This window comes from Mirounga leonina, unplaced genomic scaffold (assembly GCF_011800145.1).
Source record: "Mirounga leonina isolate KUSES-001 unplaced genomic scaffold, KU_Mleo_1.0 Mir_150, whole genome shotgun sequence".
In the NCBI taxonomy this organism is placed as follows: Eukaryota; Metazoa; Chordata; class Mammalia; order Carnivora; family Phocidae; genus Mirounga; species Mirounga leonina.
Window position 1 is genome coordinate 25,163,958 of NW_023270374.1, and position 20,842 is coordinate 25,184,799.

General features: G+C 49.7%; 1 protein-coding gene across 1 annotated transcript; it reads left to right on the top strand.

Annotated features, from left to right (window-relative positions):
• The first annotated feature begins 11,236 nt into the window (after positions 1-11,236).
• Positions 11,237-20,842, top strand: BPIFA2 (BPI fold containing family A member 2). The gene is given in 7 exon segments (XM_035005623.1): positions 11,237-11,393; positions 13,086-13,230; positions 14,993-15,100; positions 16,436-16,528; positions 18,859-18,938; positions 20,210-20,275; positions 20,796-20,842. Coding segments are annotated over 7 exon segments (696 nt in total).

Genomic DNA, 20,842 nt, shown 5'->3' on the forward strand with positions numbered 1-20,842 from the left:
ATTTGCTCCAAAGCCACTTTTTCAGTGTCTAAGATACACTTCAGGATCTGCCTGGAAAAAATAAAATTGAGGGATAAGATAACACACATTTAAAATCCCAGGTCAGAATCCGGGCTTCAGAGGCCCTGGGAACCCTAGGATCTTCCCAGTGGAGGGGCGGGAATGAGCAGGGGAACCCTTTCTGTGCAGGGGACTCTCGTGATAAGGTTGCGTGTTTCAGGGAGGGGTGGTCCCTGTCGCAGCTCTTTAGTGCAACAATGAAGGGCACAGGCTTTGGAGTCAGGTAGACCCAAGTTCAAATCCTGCTCTTCCACGGATTCTCTGAACCTCAGCTTCCTCTTCTGCCAAATGGGAGTGAGAATAGCCCCTATCTTACAGGGTAATCCTGAGAAAATGCATAAAGAAAGCTTAGGTGCAGAGCCTGCTTAGCAAACGGCCTCCACCAACTAACAGTCTACAAATGATGAGGCAGAGGGAGCAACCGGGCAAAGATGCGGATAGGAAACCTCAAGGGGGTGTGAGAACCCGCAGTCAAACCCTCTGCGTCACCCCTGCTCCCCACAGACCAGCCCTGCAATGATAGGGGTGGAAACTGCAGGGGCTTCAGCTGCCCCCTCCACCCATCCCTCGAAGCCCGCAGGAGTAACCAGAACACACGAGCCAGACAGCTGGGTGATGGGTGCAGTTCCCAGACTGCACCACAAGGTGGAGCCATGCCCCTGCTAATCCATGTCTCCTACACCCAGCCTGAAGCTACTCGGGTAAAGCGGCATTTTTTGTCAGACACCGTGCGGGGCACTTGGCTGTCGTGATCTTGCTTGATTTTCTTCTTCTCCTTTTTTTAAGATTTTATTTATTTATTTGACAGAGAGAGACAGAGAGAGCACAAGCAGGGGGAGCTGCAAACAGAGGGAGAGGGAGAAGCAGACTCCCTGCTGAGCAAGGAGCCCGATGAGGGACTCGATTCCAGAACCCTGCTATCATGACCTGAGCCGAAGGCAGATGCTTAACCGACTGAGCCACCCAGAAACCCCGTTCTTGCTTGATTTTCAAAGCCATCCCTTAAAATCAATATCATTAGCTCCATTTTAAATGAGAAACTGGGGCTCAGAGAAGTGATATGACTAAATATGAAGGCTAGGGAGTCAGAATTCATGGGCTCAAATCCCAGTTCTTCAGCCTACTAGGATACTTAACCTGTCTGTGCTTCAGTCTCCCCATTAGAGAAATGGGGCTAATAACAGCAGTAACATTATGGTAGTTAATAGACTTTAGCTATTTGTTTGTTTGTTTGTTTGTTTGTTTTTTAAGTAGGCTCCACACCCAGTGTGGAGCCCAATGCAGGGCTTGAACTCACAACCCTGAGATCAACACCTGAGTTGAGATCAAGAGTCGGATGCTTAACCCACTGAGCCACTGAGGCGCCCCTTTAGCTATTTGTTTTTATTCTGTGTCCAGCCCTGTGCTGTACTCTTCATCCATATGGTCTTCACAGCCACCTTAAGAGGTGGCTGTTAATATCCCTGCTTTGCCCGTAAGGAAACTGAGGCTCAGAGAGGCTAGCTGCTTGTCCCATTTCCACACAGCTAGAGGGAGGCAGAGTGAAATTCCAACCCAGGTCTTCTGGCAGAGAGCAGTAGGAGATGGGGCTGTCTAAAGCCTCAGGGAAGAGATGCCCTAGGTTCTTGTCCAGGCCTACAACTGTCCATCAAGTCCCCCATGCTGCTCTGGCCTCAGTTTCCCCACTGGGACCACAAAAAGCGGATGGAGGAAGCCAAGTTCCCTTTGCAGCGCCCTGGTTCTATGACTCACAGTGTGGCAGCCAAGAGACCCCATCACGGAGGTGTCAGAGCTGGGGCTTAGGGAACCCACAATGAGGGGAGGGCCCCAAGACCAGGGGTCTCCCCACACCCTGCACAAAGTGATCCCTGAGCTCCAGCCTCTCTAGGTCATCCTCAGGTCCCATGGGCCCATGGCCTGAGGACACAGTGACAGTGGTGGCCCACAAGGCCATTCTGGCCCAGTGACGCATATGACAGCATCCATTCCCTCAACCTCCTTTTCCAGCACGGTCTTTGTGAACAACCCGAGGGGCCCTGTGGGCCTGGAGCAGAGTTTCGTGGAGCCAGATGGGGAGACAAAGAAGGGAGACAGGACGGAAGTGGGGTGGCCTTTGGCGTTCTCCCTGGAGTCTCCGTGGCGCTCCCAGCACCTGGTGTCTTTGTCCAGCAAGAAACAATCCTGGGAGGCCTCCCGTTGCCAAAGAATCCAGAGTGGGAGGCTCTCGGGCTGTTTGTCTTTCAGACAACAAATACAGTCAGGTCACATTTGATTTATGCAAATATGAAACGATGTCCTGCGAAATATTAATGAAGCTTCACTTTGTGAACAGAAAGTTAATTTTTTCATTGTTAAGAGCATACAACACACTCCAGTCTCTCCCTCCTTAGGAAGAATCAAGGTCCTTTCCTTTGACCCCACACTCCCTCCAGCTCCCTCCCTCCCTCTCTCTTCCCTTCTCAGCCAAGCCCCGCAGAGCTGAGCTTCTCAGCCTTGAACTGGCAAGAACCACGTGGGGCTCTTATTAAAATGCAGGTCCTGGTGTGGTTAGTCTGGGCGAGACCTGAGGCCCTGCATCGCCAACAAGCTCCCTGCGGAGGCTGATGCTATGGGTCCCTGGGTCACCCTTTGAGCTGCAGGCTTGTCTTGGGCACATCCAGCCCTCTGCCCACCTGGTTTCCATCAGCCCCTGGGCAACCCAGCGCCCCCGCCAGGTCCTCAACAATTTCCATGTGGAGGAAACCTGTGGATCCTTGTTGGCCTCATCTTCCTTGGCCCCCAGCACAGACACTATATCCTCCTCCTTGAGGCCAGTCCTTCCTTTGGCTCTGCTCCCCTGCCTGTCCTCCTGACCTTCTGCCACGGCGCCTCCACCTTCTGGCGCGGACATGTGCGCATCCATGTGCACCTTCGCCCCAGCCACGGCAATCTGTTCAGAGCTCAGCATGTAACCCCAACTGGGCCACTGGGGGTCAGCCCTAGACTTCTGAAGGAATATTAGGGAAGAGATACCCTCTTTCTGCTAGGGTTGTTAAGCCGGGGGGTGGGCCTGGGGCTGCCAGTGGCTGTCAGGCAGTTTGGGAACGAAGCCAACGAAGAAGAAAGCAGAGCCACGTCATGAAGAGAAGCACAGTCCTGAAGATTTCCTTTGAGCACTTGGATTCAGCCGTGCCTGAAACCCATGGACCTTCAAGTTATGTGGGCAAGGACTCCCTCTGACACGTAAGTCCATTTGGGTTGTGTTTCCCATTACAAGCAACCGAAGGATGGATACAACTGACAAACACACTTGAGCTCACTCTGCGTCAGCCACAGTGGGGAGTGAAGGGAATCCCAGGCAGACCTTGGCCTCCCCGAGTTGACAATCGTGTGTGTGTGTGTGTGTGTGCAAGGAAGAGCCCTGTTCAAAACCCAAAGGGCAGAGAGTGAGCAGGGCCAGCAGAGTGAGCCAGTGAGGGCTTCACGGAAGAGGCAACCTGAAGGATGGGGAGACCTGTCGGGGTGTGACATCCTCAGACTTGGCTCTGGGCACTGGGAGGAGGTGATGCAAAGCAGGTCCAGGAGGTCAGAGAGGAGGCCCTGGGGGTGCTCCAGAAGAGACAAAGAGCCTGAGAATGGGGGGACGTGGAGATCCCACTAGACTAGAATCCCAGGAGGAAAGGCAGGAAGCTCTGCTAGTCTCTCCATACTTTGTCCTCCCTGTTTACCTGAGCAGCGACCCCCTACTGCTCCCAAACTCTGCCTTCTTCTTTTACTTAATGTCCCCCCAGTCCCTCCTTGCCAAGATCAGCACCTGATTTTAGAGAGGGGGTTCAGAGTACTGGCTTGCCCTGCTGAAAATCACACAGCTGGTAAAAAACAGGGTCAGGGGGCGCCTGGGTGGCTCAGTTGGTTGAGCGACTGCCTTCGGCTCAGGTCATGATCCTGGAGTCCCTGGATCGAGTCCCGCCTCGGGCTCCCTGCTCGGCAGGGAGCCTGCTTCTCCCTCTGACCCTCCCCCCTCTCATGTGCTCTCTCTCTCTCTCTCATTCTCTCTGTCTCAAAGAAATAAATAAAATCTTTAAAAAAAAAAAAAAAAAAACAGGGTCAGAATAGAGACCCTGCCCCTTTCCCCACCCTCTGCCCTCCCCCTGGGCAGGCCCTGCAGAGCTATCTTTACTGAGCTCTTACTATTTGCCAGGGCTGGGGTCTTAAACCTCACCTAATTCTCACACCACTCTCAGCAAATTGGCCTTCGCGATCTCTATTTTGCAAATGAGCACTGGAGGCTCAGAGAGGTGGTGTAACTTGCCTAAGCCACACACCTAGACAGTAGGAGGGTTAGGACTTGAACTGAGGTCTGGTTAATTACTAAAAGCCCCAGCAAGACAAACATACTCAAAGCGACCCCAGATTTGGAAATGATGCCAACATCTGTCTTCTGTCTTATCTGTCCCCACCTGTACCATAATATCATCATTTCCTCTTTCAAGTCCCAAAGTGCTCAGTTCAACCCAATTTGATGTTTATGAAGGGCCTTCATCAGGACCGGACTCTGTGCTAGGGACAGCAGTGAAGCCCCAAGAGGAAAAATTCTGACCATTTGTAGGGTTTTCAAAGGACAGAACATTTTCAAGTATGTTACCTGCTTGGTGTCTGTGTTTGCCCCTACCCTGTGCTGGTGGGGTCTGAAGGTAGATGCACATATGAGTGTTCTCTGGGGCCCAGAGCCTGGCATGGGGCAGAGCCAGAATAGAAGCTCCATAAATATGTGATGAATGAATGGATGATGGGATGAGTGATGGCTGAAGGGATGGGAGGTTGGATGGGAAAAGGGAGGGAGGAAGAGAGGGATAGGATTCTAGAATCTTCTCGCTGGACTCTGGGATCTCATCCCCTACATTTATCTATTCAGCCAGTTGGTCAGCCTGTCAATTAACTTGTTCTTTGCACTTTAATTCAATATAGTGTTTATAGGGACCCACCACAAGCCAGGCCCTAGGCTGGCTGCTGGAGACACAAAGAGGGCAGAGCCCTGAGCCCTGACACAAAGGAATTCCAATCTAACAAAGGAGAAAGAGCTCGCACACATTCCTTCCACTAACACGCTTTTATGGAGTGCTTCCTCCGACACTGACCTTGGGCTGGGTGGTGTGAGGGAAGCAGAGACGGACCAGAGTGCTTCCTACCCCTGAAGGGCTCCCACAGGCCAAGGGGGTGCCAGTTATCAGATATAAATGAGTGTATAGTGCTGGAGACTCTGAGCATGGACTCTGGGACCAGGCCACCTGGACTCAGATCCCCAGCACTCGCTGTGTGTGACCCCGAGCAATTCACTTTGCCTGTCTGTGCCTCAGTTTCCCTGTCTATAAAATGGGAACAAAATAGCACCTGCTTCTGGTTGTTTGGGGGAGTGAGCAAGCAGGAGACTATGCTTTCCTACACTCGTGAGCTGAGGGCTGGAGCTCAGCCACCGCCCTGGGGGGTGGCCCATCTCTGGGACAAGTTCATCTCAGACTCTAACACAAGGCGTGGCTTGGGAGGTGCCCCACAAATGGTGATCAAATGGAAGAATGGTCCCAGCTCACAACAATTTACATTTGTTAAATGAATGAACAAATGAGTAAATGAACAAATGAATGAGGAAAATGAGAGCTGAAAAACCAAAATGCGTTGTCTCTAAAATCAGAAAAACAGCAACGTCAAAATTGCGACACGTATAATTAAAGGTCTTCACACTGTAACGTCATGACAACCTTGTTCATTGTTATGTGTAGCAGTCGTGAAAATGACAATGTGTCGGAAAACATTTGTTACTTGGATCTTATTTGCCAAGAATTCCTGAGTGAGCAGGTCAAGTGTGGGAAACTGGGGCCTCTTATAAATTGGATGAATTATTCGTACCTGACTGATTTCAAAGGAAAAAGTGACAATCCTTTCAGCCTTTTTACAGTAAAATAAAGGAATTTCACTCAGTGGGTGAGAGTGATCCACCATCACCTGGGGAAAGGGTAGTGGGGGGAGTTGGTGGGCAAAGCCTCAGCCCAGCAGCCCCCCCCCCCACTTCTCTGCCCCCCTCAGCCCCACCTACCCCCTTCTCTGGTCTCAGTGGGCTGGATGACCTTTTAGGACCTTTCTCGCCAGGGAATTGAGTCATGTTTGGAAAAAGATACCAGCTCAGAGGTTAAGGGCTGGGTCAGTGGGACCAGGAAACTGCCACAATGAGGATTAGTAGTCACATCGAGGTAGCTTGTCCCAGAGTTGAGACAGCTAATCCTTAATGCCTCGCTGGAGATTTTCAATGAGAAATTCATCCCACGACCCTCAAGGCTGGGGCTCTTGTCCCCAAAAGGCAAATACCTGCCATGCAAGGAGAACCAACTGTACCCTGGAGAGGGGAGAGGGAGGGGCAGGATGCCACCTCTTCTCTTTCCGGGATGACCCGGACGCAAGGGCCTGGACCTCAGATGACCTCTGAGAGTACCGACCTCCCCACCCGCCACCGAAGACCCTTCCCGTGCCCCCTCACACTCACGGCCTGGGGGGTTTGGAGGGTGTCTGCTGGGGTGGAAGGGGGCAGTGACGCGGCACCCCAGCATTGTGCCAACCCCACACCGACGTCCTGTCATGGCACAATGGACTGCGGGAGCACTGAGCCCGGGACTAGCCCCCAGAGCGGAGAAGCGGGCTCAGAGGGGCCAGGGATGCCCGAGGCCACAGCTGAGGGGAGAAGTCGGCCTGGCCAGCCAAGCCCACGCTCCGGGCCACCTCCCAGACCCAGGGTCACCAGGAGCAAGCGGGAGCCAGAGAGAGAAAGGAGAGGTGGGTTGTACCGTAACGTCTGCGGAGAGGCAGATACGTGTGGAAAGTACTAGAGACAGAACACCATGGCTCTCCCTTGGGGAGCCACCTGGGGACAAAGCCCCTGACCTGTGTGTAGAAATTATAACAGCAACTCAACGAACATTTCTTCAACAAGGGGTCTTTGTGGCACTGAGGACGTGGCAGAGAACAAAACAGAATCCCCGCCTCCTGGAGCTTCCATGGAAGCTTCCTCCCATTAGAAAGCACCCACGGGACGTATCCGTGGGACCTTGTCTGCTCTTCAGACCGGTCTGACACTACGAGCGCCCACTTTACAGATGACTAAGCTGAGGAGGTAAGGGCGCAGGGCTAGGAAACGGCGGAGCGAGGATTTGACCCAGGCCCGTGTGTCCCTTGTCACCCTCCCAATTTCCCTGCTTATTGCAGTAATGATGATGATGACGGTGACTGGGATCCATGGGGCACCTTCTCCAGCAGTGGCCGAGCTGGGCTCTCCACTCCCATTTCCGCACGTGGTCCCCGCAGCGGCTCTTCTGAGGTAGAGACCATTCTAATTCTCATTCTGTGGTAAAAACCAGAGGCTCAGAGAGGCGAGGGCGCCTGTCTGCTCTCACACAGTCAGCAAGGGGAAAGCTTGAGACACACACCCTCTTCAGCTCCTCAGGGCTTCACGGCCCACCAAGATTAGGAGCACGGTCACCATTAATTGAGCATTAAGCGCACCGGATGCACTGTCGCATTTCATCTTCTCCATGATGCCACGGGGTCAGGGCTCTGTGCGGGTGGGGAAACTGAGGTGGGGAGCAGTGGAATGACCAGAGACCAGCAAGACCTACAATCCTCATGGGTCAAGGGCCTACCGCGTGCTAACCCTTCCACACGGGTCATCCTCCTCATCCTGTAAGGCCTGTTGTTAGTCCCATGTCACAGATCAGGAACCTGAAGCTCAGCGAAGTGACACTCCTTGTCCAAGCCATTCAGCCAGCGACAGGAAGAGAGAGAGGATTCGAACCCAGGCCTGCCCAAGCCCGGAGTCAGGCTCTGACCACCATCCTCGGCGCCCTCTCGGCACACTTTTGATGTGTGACCAGTGCCAGGCCTGGGGTCTGGGCTGTCCTCGGGGCCGGAAAACCTCTCCTCAGAGATTTCAGCACTGTCCTCAGCTCCGAGCCCATGGCCGGAGGAAGCGGGGCTAGATGTTTGCAGAACTAGGTGCCAGGCAGCCAGGGAGGGGGGTGGTCTGATGTCTGGTCCAAGGCCACCCAGCAAGGCTCTCCTGGAGGGGTTCTCCAGGTCCCAGTGCCAGGCTTGGGGACCCGGGCTGCCAGCTTCTCCCTGCTCTGTGCTCTCGTGGCGGGGCCACGGTCAGCGTGAGCAGAACTAGCTCCCGAGCCGCCAGTCCTAACACCCCCTTGCCCGGGCCACGTCCGTGTGAAGGACAGGCCCGCTGGGTCCTTGCTGACTTGCGGGTGAGGGAGCAAAGAGGTACCACGCGCAGGATGTTCCTGAGCCCTCTGCCAGGGCTCCCCAGCCTCATGCCAAGTGGCACATTTGGCGTTGACTGTGGCCGGTTCCGGGTTGACACGGGCCCAATGCAGCAGGGGTTACAACCAACTCAAACAGCAGAGGCCGAGGTGATAAACAGGACATTCAAGCTCAAAGCCTCTCCTGCCCCGCCAGCTGGCCTTAGTGTCACGGGGGTGGGAGGACCTTCCCTGGGGACCCAAACACCCAGCTCCTGTTTGTGTAAGGCCTGGCCAAGCCATCCCCTTTCTCTGGGCTTCAGTTTCCTCCACGGGTGAGGGGGCTCTCCAAGCCTCCTTCAGGGGGTTGTTGTGAGGACTGCCTGGCGAAAGTGCCCCTACAGCTCAAGCCCAGCGCCAGGCACACAGCAGCTGGGGGCTCTTCCCTGCACCTGCTGGGCACGGGGCAGCATGGCCACCTTCCCCGGGAGGCCACGCCTGGGGCAGCCACTCTCAGTTGGCCAGCTCCCAGACTTGGGGTAACTACCTCCCAGCCCTGCCCCTTCCTGTCCGCAGCGTGGCTTCCAGCAAGTGGCCCTTCCCTTGTGAGCCCCATGCTCCTCATCTGAAAGACAGGGCAGTAACAGGCTCTGCGGGGTTGCTGAGGGGCTGAACCAAGATGAAGCAGAAGCAGCTGGTACAGAGTAGGTGCCAAATAAATGGCAGTTGTTATTCGCAATAGTCCGCTCTTATGGGTCTCAGCTTCGGCAGGACGGTCAGGCTACACTGTAGAGTGCGGTGCACCTGAGTGTAAGGTTGTAAGGGTCATGTCCAGGCTGAGCTGGGGCTCCGGAGGTTGCGGTAGGGTCACAGCTCATAGGACTCAAGGCACAGGGCACCTTTGGGTCCTTCAGTCCAGTGGTTTCCATTTGTGTGCCGGGACACAGACCACCCCTGGGGCTCCCAGAGACCCTGGCCCAAATTAGCTGGGGGCGGGACTCAAGTGCCTGTATGGTATACGTGCTTCCTAAGTCATTTTGTTTAATCTTTTTTGTAAGGCTACTGCCCAAAGTCGAAAATTCCAACAAAACTGAAAGATATACAATAAAAAAGGAAGAGAAGCAGGGCCCAAGGTCACTGTGCAGCCCTGGACGAGACCTTCTCCTTTTATGGGCCACAGGCTCCCCAAACTTCCCAGCAAGGAGGTTAAACTGATGCACTCTAAGCTCTCTCTGGCTTCGGGCTCTGCAGTGTTTCCGGTGTAGCGTGTGACCCTCTAGCAGCCATCAGAAGGGAGGAGGCCAGTGTGAGCCTATGAATGCCCGAGTCGGGACTGCTGTGGGTATGAGTGGCAGGAGTTCCACTCACATGGGCTTAAGCAAAAAAAGAGGGAAGAAGAAATTTATTTGCACCGAAAAGTCCTGGGCTATAAATGACTTCAGGCACAGTTGGATCTAGGCGCTCAAATGATATATTTTCTCATTTCCTTAGTATTGGCTTCATTCTCCAGTAGGTTTTGCCAGATAATTGTATCTAAAGGCTTTAAAGAACAAAACAGACCCAGGCAATCTGTGGAGACCCAAATCCCCCTTTGTGGGGAGTGAGCTCTTTCATTCAGAACAGTGGTAACATGATCTCTGCGGTTCTGTAAGAAGTTCTCATTGCAGGCAGGGATACGTATCGTGTTCTTCATAGGAGTCTAGCTTGTGCCATCTTGTTCATACACACATGTGGTGTATGTGTGAGCATACACGTGTATATGTGCTTGTTCAAGAATTCCACACCACTGTCGAGAGTGGGATCTGGAGAGCCTCAGGAAGAAGGGGGCCTGGTTACTCCCCACTTTGGTAGATTTAGCCCGGTGTACACCAGACTTGGGGCGTCCCTCAAATGCTTCAGCAAAAGGGGGCCCTTGAGGCTGTGGCGAGGTCCTGTCCTCATGTGAGCCGGGCCAGTGAAGCAGCAGAGGAGGTAATATGGCTCCTTAGGCAGCAAGAACGCTGTCACCACCATATAAGGGCCACCCACACCCAGCAGAATCCCAGGAGACCGTACAGAGGAGCAAGGATTTATGAACACTCTCCTCCAAACCTGTGAGTGGTGGTCTTTCCCCCCGAAGGCAGGGGAAAGAAGATCTGGTGATCTTCAGAATGTTTTGGGGGCAAGAGGCAGAAGGATGGGGCCACTTGAATTAGCTAATATTTTGAATATAGGATATTAAGAGATAGATTATATTAGAAGGAGCATCAAACCGATGAGCAATGCAGGGTCATGACATGGTGCCCATTTGTTTGTTCATACTTTTATTCAGCGAATATATATTTATTGTACCGTACTAGGCCCAGGTTTTTTACTGGGGGCTGGAGAGTGAACAGTAAAGTCAGTTGTAGTCCCTCCCCCAGGGGCTCACAGCCTGGTGAGAAAAGCAGACAAGTCATCACTAACTGGCACCTAGAACCCTGATCAGAGGACCAAGACAGCAGGATGGTGTGGTGGGAGCCCCTAACCTCGACTCTGGGAAGGGAAGGGGTCCAGGGTGGGATTTACAGAGGGCATGATATCTTACTGAAGCTGGAGAGTCGGTAGGAAATGACTTAGGTAAAATTGCAAAGACAAGGAAAGATGTTCCAGGCAGAGGAGCCAACATGTGCAAAGGACTTTTGTGTAAAGAGCACAGACTTGGAGCTAAGTGTGACTTTTCAAATTTCAGCTCCTCCACTCACTGGCTGTGTGTCTCCGGACAAGTTGCTCTAGGTTTCTGACCTGAGTTGTCCATCTATAAAACAGAAGCAAACCACATTTATCTTAAAGGAATGTGAAGTGTAAGAGAGACAGGTGCTTATTGAAGATTCCTTTTCCCTCTGGGTGATTCTCTCTTCGTCCTATGACTGTCCAGGTGTCAAGACAAGATGCTTCAGCTTTGGAAACTTGTTCTCTTATGCGGTCTGCTCACCGGGACCTCAGCATCTCTTTTTGGAAATCTTGGCGACGACCTTTATAATGTTGTGAACAAGCTGAAACCTGCTGTTGAGAAAGGACTTGAGACCATTGACAATACACTTGAATGTGAGTCAACAAGTGATGATCAGTGGCACCTAGGAGCTTGCCTCCTGAATGCTATGTCTGCATTACCAGAGGCTGCCACCAGGGGCTGCTCTTTATGGGTGGTTTACTGAGAAAGGTGGCTGTTCAGTTTCTGGTTCATTCACTTATTTTTCAGGGAACAAGCAATGCTCAAACGAATATCCTCTTATACATTATATCATGGCACATTTTTTCCTAATATCTGCAGAGGATAAAATCCTAAAACTGAGATTTCAAAAGTTCAAAAGGTATGCACATTTTCAATTATAGGAGATGTTGACAAATAATTCCCTACATTAACATTCTCTCCAAAAGTCTTGGGAGAGTGTCTTTTTTTTCTACTCTCTTGATAGCACTGCTATGGGCAACTTAAAAGTTTTGCTAATCTCATAGATAAAAGATTATAACTCATTTCACTTTGCATTTCTCTAATTATGAAAGAATTCACTCGGTTTTTCATATTTTATTAGCTATTTATATATTTTAGCATAAATATTTTGATCATATTCATAGCACATTCTTCTGCTAGGTTGTTCAATTTTCTTATTGATATGTATTAATTCATTGGAAATTAAGGAAATTAGCTATACCTAAGCCTAGGTAGCTTTAAAGCTACCTAGCTTTATATTTAATCATGTCTCTTTTTCATTCTGATTTCTTAAAAGAATTTGGCTTTCTTTTCATTTTCTTGAAACATTATAGGAGGAAGTAAGTGCTATAATGCTAAATGCTATAAATGGCTACCTTTCAAACCTTGTCAGGGTTTAGAGCTTCAAAGGTATAGAAGGGACCCACTCTCTAATTTCACTGCTGAGAAAACTGAGTTCAGAAACAGAAGTGTCTGGATCAAGGTCACCTAATGAGTTATAGGACCAAAAATACTTTTATTGAAATTGGTAGTCTCTGTTTCTTATATCATTATAACTAGGTAGATACCATTGATTGTAGAGCCAAGTTGCAGAACCATAGTTACATTTCTTCTCTTGTACAGCCTTTGTTTTTCCTTGAGTTAATAATTGCCTTGTTTTTCACTTGAATTATTTTCTATACACATATCCTTAATTCTTTGCATATGCACTGTTCTATATCTGCCATGTCTATCTAATCCCTCTTTTCTCTGGAGCCCTTCCATTAAGACACTTCGTTTTCATACCCCTGTATGAATTATTGCTCTCAGGGCCTGCTGCAAAGCTGTCATCCTGGGACTCCCATTTGCCACTTTTATGAGTTGGAACCATACTTTTTGCTTGATTCTAGATTTTCTATTTCTTATTCTCTCATTTTGTTTGACCTAGTTCTTCAAACTTGCGTGAACATCTCATTTAGAGCAATAGACAACCCCCTCAAGTCACTACTAGAAGCTGGTGTACAAGCAATATGAATTGCCTGGTTAATTGATTGATTGCTTTGTTTATGAACGATGAGTATATATTAGTATGAAGGCAGCATGGAAGGAACAAAGGCTCCCCAGCCGCATGACTTTAGGCACATTTCTTAACCTTTTGATCTTTTATTTCCTCATCTGAAAATGCAGATAATAACAATATCTGCCTCATTTGGGTTGTTATGAAGAGTAAATGAAATAACATAGGCAAATAGTCTTACCGAGTGTCTGGTACATGGTCACTGTTCCATAAGTGATGGACAACACTAAATGGCAATTGTTTTTGTCAGCTGTCGTTCAGAAACTGACCGCCAACTTGGGGAAGCTTCAGAAATCCAAGGCTTGGCTCCTGGCCTAGGAGAAGGTGCAGGAAATGAGTAACTTGGTGAACGATGCTCTTTCTAAGATCACTCCAGCTAAGGATGAGACTTTGGGGTGAGTTGACGCTTCTAGGTGGAGATCTTTGCTCCAAGAAAAGGGAAAACACATCTTTGGGGAGGTGAATTTAAGGTCAAAGTCAAAAAGTTTGATAAACCTTATTCCTCCCCACAGAGTCAAGGTGGTCTGAGGCCAGGTTCATCAGAGCTTGAGCAAATTAGACGCAGGGGAGAAAGGGGAACCCTCCTACACTGTTGGTGGGAATGCAAGCTGGTGCAGCCACTCTGGAAAACTGTGTGGAGGTTCCTCAAAAAGTTGAAAATAGAGCTACCATATGATCCAGCAATTCCACTACTGGGTATTTACCCCAAAGATACAAAAGTAGGGATCCGAAGGGGTACGTGCACCCCGATGTTTATAGCAGCAATGTCCACAATAGCCAAACTGTGGAAAGAGCCAAGATGTCCATCGACAGATGAATGGATAAAGAAGATGTGGTATATATATACAATGGAATATTATGCAGCCATCAAAAGGAATGAGACCTTGCCATTTGCAACGACGTGGATGGAACTGGAGGGTATTATGTTGAGTGAAATAAGTCAAACAGAGAAAGACATGTATCATATGATCTCACTGATATGAGGAATTCTTAATTGTAGGAAACAAACTGAGGGTTGCTGGAGTGGGGGGTGGGGTGGGAGGGATGGGGTGACTGGGTGATAGACACTGGGGAGGGTATGTGCTCTGGTAAGCGCTGTGAATTGTGCAAGACTGTTGAATCCCAGATCTGTACCTCTGAAACAAATAATGCAATATATGTTAAGAAAAAAAAAAAAGAAGAAGAAGAAGGTAGCGGGAGGGGAAGAATGAAGCGGGGGAAGTCAGAGGGGTAGACAAACCATGAGAGACGATGGACTCTGAAAAACAAACAGGGTTCTGGGGGGGGTGGTGGGAGGATGGGTTAGCCTGATGATGGGTATTGAGGAGGGCACATTCTGCATGGAGCACTGGGTGTTATACACAAACAATGAATCATGGAACACTTCATCTAAAACTAATGATGTAATGTATGGGGATTAACATAAGAATAAAAAAAAAGCAGCATGGAAATGGTTGCTGCAGCAGGAGATGAAATAGGAGTTGATATACAACAGTGCTACTCAAGAAATTTTATAGTTTTTGTATTTTTTTTGTTTTGGTAGGTGTCCCTTTATCAAGCTAACAGCTCTTTTTTTTTTAATTTTTGTCAGTTTTATTGAAGTAAAAGAAACAAAATAAACTTCACCAATTTTAAGTGTGCAAAAAAAAAAAAATTAGACGCAGGGCTGCAGGGCCAATCTGGGCATCTCATGGGTTTGGGCTTCCATATTATGTAATTTTAGGATCAGGGTAAAGAGCCTCTTAATCCTTACCTCCACCTGTTTGCTGGTGCCTGAGGTCCCTTTTCCAAGGAGTAAGTCTTTCTTCTCCAAATATAGCTGAGGATAAAAGTCTGAATCCCCTCAGGATAGAGAAGACGAGTTCATACCACACAGCTGGCTCCACATGAGGAGGTTTGGAATCAAAGGGTTCTGGGTTCAGATTCTGACTCTGGCACTTATTTCTCCCTGGAATCTCTGTGGGAAATTACATCTGACTGAGCCTCCGTATGCCAGGCCATAACATGGAGAGGATAAAACCTCTGCACAGGGGTACTGTGAAGGCCAAAGAAGGCAAGGCTGGTGAGGCCCAAATGCTCAGCCTGATGCTGGTGTAGAGAATGTCAGCCCATGGCTGGCATGGGGAATGACAAAGGGAAACTGTGGGTTTTGCACAGGTTGAACATCATTAACTACCGCATCCTGAAAATCAAAGTTGAACTGACTCCTGATGGTGAAGTCATTAACATAAGGGTCCCCATCGTCGCTAATGTCACCCTGGCCCTGTGAGTAGGCATTAGAATCTGGGATTTGGGAGAGGCTGTGCACCATGGCCAATGGATCTCCAAAGCAGAATCGGGCTCTTTCCCATGCTACCGTGTGGCCTTGGGCCTCAGTCTCCCAATCTGTACATGAAGGGGGCTTTCCAGCTCTAAAATCTGAAGCTTTAAAATGTTCTAATGAACTTTGGCCATAATCAAGTCTCTTTGGAAAGAATCCTCCATGAAGTGTTTCTGAAATCGTAACATTTATCTAATTGTAAAATTTGAAAACCTGAGAAGACATGAGCGTTTATAACTCTGGCAAAATTTCCTCCAGCATTATTTCGTCTCTTGAGATTCTCTTTAAATAGCAGTGACCATTATAGCTAAACACAGATAGTAGTACACAGTATATAATGAAGGGCATGTGTGAAAAACGTAATTTTAAAGTATTTTAATTACTTTAAAAGAGATAGAGAGATAGGAAAATGAGCATGTGTGGAAGAAGATAAATTGAGGACACGGGGATTCCATCATTCATTAGCTACGAGATCTTGGGATGGTTACTTAACCTCTCTATACCAATGTTTCCCCATTTTGAAAATAAAGATAACAATAATGGGGCGCCTGGGGGGCTCAGTTGGTTAAGCGACTGCCTTCGGCTCAGGTCGTGATCCTGGAGTCCCTGGATCGAGTCCCGCATCGGGCTCCCTGCTCGGCGGGGAGTCTGCTTCTCCCTCTGACCCTCCCCCTTCTCATGTGCTCATTCTCTCTCTCAAATAAATAAATAAAATCTTTAAAAAAAAAAAAGATAACAATAGTACTTCTACCTCATGGTATTGCTATAATGTTGACATGGATTAATCCAGGAAAAATGGTTTTTTTTTCAAAGATTTATGTGTTTTAGAGAGACAGAGAGAAGGGAGTGGGAGGATCAGAAGGAGAGGGAGAGAGAATCTCAAGCAGAGTCCCCGCTGAGTGGGGAGCCCCACATGGGGCTCAATCTCAGGATTCTGAGATCATGACCTGAGCCGAAATCAAGAGTCGGACGCTTAACCCACTGAGCCACCCAGGTGTCCCGAAAAAAATGCTTTTTAGAAATGCCTAACGTATAATTTGCCCTCAATAAATGTCAACTATTATTATTACTTTCATTATTAGGGTGGTGCTCTATAAAACTGTCATACGAACCAAATCCGTGTGGCCAGGCGAAGAAGCCCTTAACGTACATGTTAATTAGGAATCCAGACGATGCTGACATTATCCATAGACAAGCTGGAGAGTTAAAGATCCACACAGGCGGAGGAACCCTAGTGGGCCTTCTAGACCTCTGTTCACTGGGAATCTTATTTCCTACAGGCCTGTCATTGGCCAGGTGGTCAACCTGAAGGCCTCTTTGGACCTCCTGACTGATGTCAGAGTTGCAACCGATGCCCAGACTGTGCCCCCGGAGTGATCATAGGAAAATGCAGCGGTGATCCAGACAGCATCTCACTCACCGTGCCGGACAGGTAAGGCTGGTCTGTCTCAGCAGAGCCGGGCTCTCAGAGGAGTTGGGGATCCCCTGGCTTCAGCCCTATTCCTGTCCTGAGGGGGCACAATGTGGCAAAAGAGCGTAGCTTTGGAGTTAGACAGACCTTGGTTCAAATAGCAGCTACCGACTTAGAACTTTGTGACCAACCTAGCCCCTCTGAGCCTCAGTTTTCCCATCTGTAACCTGAAGGTGACAATAATGTCTCCTCACCGGCTGTTGAGCCGACCATCTGGGAAAATACGAGTGTTTAGCACAGAGCCTGGCACACACTCAGGGCTCGGTGAGAATAACATCCATGCTGACTTTGACTTCCTGTTCTCTCCATTCCTGAGACAGGAGTGTTGGCCTCTGATCACCGGGCCGCTCTGTCAGTTCTGCTTCCTGCTTTCTGAAGCGCTGGTGTTAGGTGTAGCACATTTAGGATTGTTACTGCTTCTTGAAAAATTGACCCCTTTATCATTATATTATATCCCTCAATAACCGTAATAAAAATAATAAATTGTATTTTTCTTCTTGCCTCCATGTGGGAGGAGGAGGAGAAGTAAATGCTTACCATGAGCTCTAATTTCAAATTGTCCCTAGAGAGTCCTCAATTCACTGGAAAATTCCCGAAACGAGATATTGCAAATTGAATCCTCTCCATTTAAATCACTGATCCCTGTCAATCCACAAAAAATCTACTTCTTAAACAATGTGCTTGCAAGGGCAGGTCTGGTGGAGGAAGAGGGTGAGGGGAGGAGGGGTGACCCTGGAGGCGGCTGTTGGAGGAGAATGGTCTAGAAGTCGAAGGCCCGGGGCAGGTTGGCTTTGGGGGAAACAAGGTTGGGTTCTCGGCTCTCAGCCCTGAGGGCCATGAGCAGAGGTCACTCCACTCTACTCCCTCAAGGGATTTGATCACAGCTTGCCAAACCAAAGAAAGGCTCTACTGCCCGATGTTACTGGGGAAGGCTGGAATATAAATGGACGGGCCTGAGCCCTGCTGGATACTGCCTTGTCGGCAGCCCCAGGAAATTCATCCTGCTGCTCTGGGTCTCAGTGTCCACATCTGTGAAATGGCCTTCCACTCTGGTGCCTAAGCCCTCTCAGCCCAAGCACTCCCCACTGCTGTCTGGGCTCAGCGGGATCTGGCCCCACCCTCCTATCACCGCACTCTTGTCCTCGCTCACTCTGCTGCAGACACCCTGGCCTTTGCTCTGGGCCTCAAACTTAAGTTCTTCCCCACCTCCAGACCTGTGCACACGCTCTTCCGGCCTCCTAGAACACCGTTCCCCTCACCTCCACGTACTTCTCAACCTTCAGGTTCTAAAAAAGGTTCATCCTATTCTCCCTCAAAATCGTCTACTCTTGGCCTTCAAAGTACTTGTCACAAGCTGTCATTTTATTTTCTTTCTTCAAAGATTTTATTTGAGAGAGAGAGAGAATGAGTGGGGGTGGGAGGGGCAGAGGGAAAGGGAGAAGCAGGCTCCCCTCTGAGCTCGATCCCAGGACCTTGGGATCACGACCTGAGCCAAAGGCAGACACTTACCTGACCGAGCCACCCAGGCGCCCCATCATCCTATATTTAATTCTATGTTTACTTCAGTCCTTCCTTCAGCCAATAATGTTTGAGCACCTGCTATGTTACAAATAGGCTCTGAGCTCTGGAGAATTTATTGGTGACAACCGACCAGGACCCTGTTTTCCTGGAGTTTATTGTCCTGAGGGAAGGGCAGACAGACAAGTATCCAGGCCATCAGTAAAGAGCCCTCAAGGAAAATGTCAGCTTATGATGAGCCCTAAGCAGAGCAGTGCATGTAACAGGACTATATGATATAAAGCCCTCCCTTAGGCAAGCAGTCAGGGAGGGCTGCCCTGAGGAGGTGTCAGTCATGCTGAGAGCTGAAGGTGGGAAGGAGCCAGCCTTTAGCAAGACCTGTGTCACGTTTAGGTACCAGGTGAGGAGCTGCCTGCGCTTTGCCCATCCCCGGGTCCTCAGCGTAATCAATGCCTGGCATGCAGGTGGTGATCTGTAGATAGGTGTCGAATGAAAGAGTGGGATCTTAAGGTTGTGATGAGACTCTCACAGGTTGAGGTGAGCCTCTGGCCAGAAGTGGGGCACCCCTGAATAGAGGCTCTGTCTGTGGTTAGAAAGGCATTGCGGTGTCCCCGGGTTTACCTGATTTCAAGGTGCTCCGCCACCTCCCACCCCCCCAGCCCCCGCTGCGTGGCCGTTCTGTCCACGAACTAGGCTTTATCCACTCTTTTCCAGCCACAATACTCTGATGGAGAAGGCTGTGAACACCGTGAGCAACTTCCTGACAAAGACCGTGTCCCACCTGGTAGAGAAGGATATGAGTCCTCCACTTCTCGGGGCCCAGAGCCATGCCTGCGGGGGAGGGGAGGCAGGTGTGCCATTCACAACCGAACTGTACTCTCTGGGCGCCTTTTCTTCTGAGGCGCAAACTCCTCATCGGGCTGTCAGCTGGAACCTGTGCCCCTATACTCAGCCTGGGGAGAGGGAGGGCAGAGCAGGGGCCTGACATTAGCTGAAATCACTGGGTCCCAGACTTGGGCCATTCCCCGTGTCTACCTACCCCGGATATGCCTTTTTAGCTAATGTGTTCCTCCTTTAAACAATACAATTCTACATAAGCTTCTTTAAATCATGTATTTTAAAGATTTTATTTATTTATTTGACAGAGAGACACAGCGAGAGAGGGAACACAAGCAGGGGGAGAGGGAGAGGGAGAAGCAGGCATCCCGCTGAGCAGGGAGTCTGATGCGGGGCTTGATCCCAGGACCCCGGGATCATGACCTGAGCCAAAGGCAGATGCTTAACGACGGAGCCACCCAGGTGCCCCTAAATTCATGTATTTTAAAAAGAAAACTGTATCTCTACCATAATTTAGAAATGAATATCATTTATACAATTAATTTAAAACATAAACACAGACCTGTAAAACTGGTATTTTCATCTATGCATCATACAAAACCATTTTTACTCGATCCAGAGAGTCTGAATCAGTCATTCTGGAAGGGGGCTGGGAATCCGGGGTTAGGAAAGAAAAATCCTTCAGGTGACTGGAGCCTCACGACTCAGAATATGGTCCTCTGCCCAGCAGCCCTGGGGCCTCACCTGGGAGCTGGTTAGAAATGCGACCTCTCAGTCTGCCCGCCCCGCCCCCCGCAGCCCCCCAGACCTGCTGAATCAGAATGTGCATTTTAAAGTGATCCTCAGGGAATTGTACACACACACAGTGAGAAACTCTCTGCTCTACGGTTCCCAGGGCCCCATTTGATTGCTTAAAATTCCGGGGTTCCAAAGTTCAAGGTTTCTAAGAGTGTAAGGTTCTGGGATGTTAACACTCTAGATTCTCAAGTTTCTAGGATTCCAATATTCTAAGGATTTAGAATTCTAGCATCCTATGGCTCTCCAGTTTTGGACTTCTAGGTTTCTATTGTTCTAGAATCCTAAGGGTCAAAGGTTGTGGGATCTTGGTGGGTGGCTGGCAGTTTGGCCCCAGCTGATAATGATCTGCCCTCCTTCCTGGTCCTGGCCCTCCTCTCCTCTCCCTCCCTCCCTCCCTCCCTCTCTCTTTCTCACTCTTTCACTCCCCCACAGGTGTGCCCACTGATCCACACCTTACTTTCCACTCTGGATGTGCATATTGTTCAGGACATTATTGGTAAGTCACAGCCTGGGGACCGGGGGTGCTTTCCCTCTGCAGCCTTCCAAGGGCAGGCATGCACCCTGTGCCCACCCCACAGCAGGTGTGGTCAGGGGACCCTGGAGAAGCAGGAAGACCCAGCATCTGAGCAAGTTGGGAGAATGTGACAGGACTGAGGGCGTTCTGTGGGCCTCTGTGAGCTCTCTACCATCCTCCCTCTTTAAATCCACAGAACCTGCCTGGCAGAACGATGTGAGAAAGAAGATGGGCCAGATCTGGGTTCAAATCCTGGCTCTGCTATTTAGCAACTGTGGGGCCTTATTCAAGTGGCTCTGCCTGTCTGAGCCTCAGTTTCCTCCTGGGTGAACCAAGACTGTAAACATTGGAGGGTGATGAGTGGATTAAAAGAAGAAGCATAGAGCCTAATATCCAGTAGGCATTACTAGTAAACACCTGCCCTTCTCTTTCCCTCTTTATGAGAAACTGTGGCTTCTCCTCCAGCTGTAGGGGGGGCTTTCTTTGGCCTTTGGGTCTCTAGGCAAGGCTGGGGTTGCTGGGGATGCTGGAGCAATAGAAGTGGGGTAA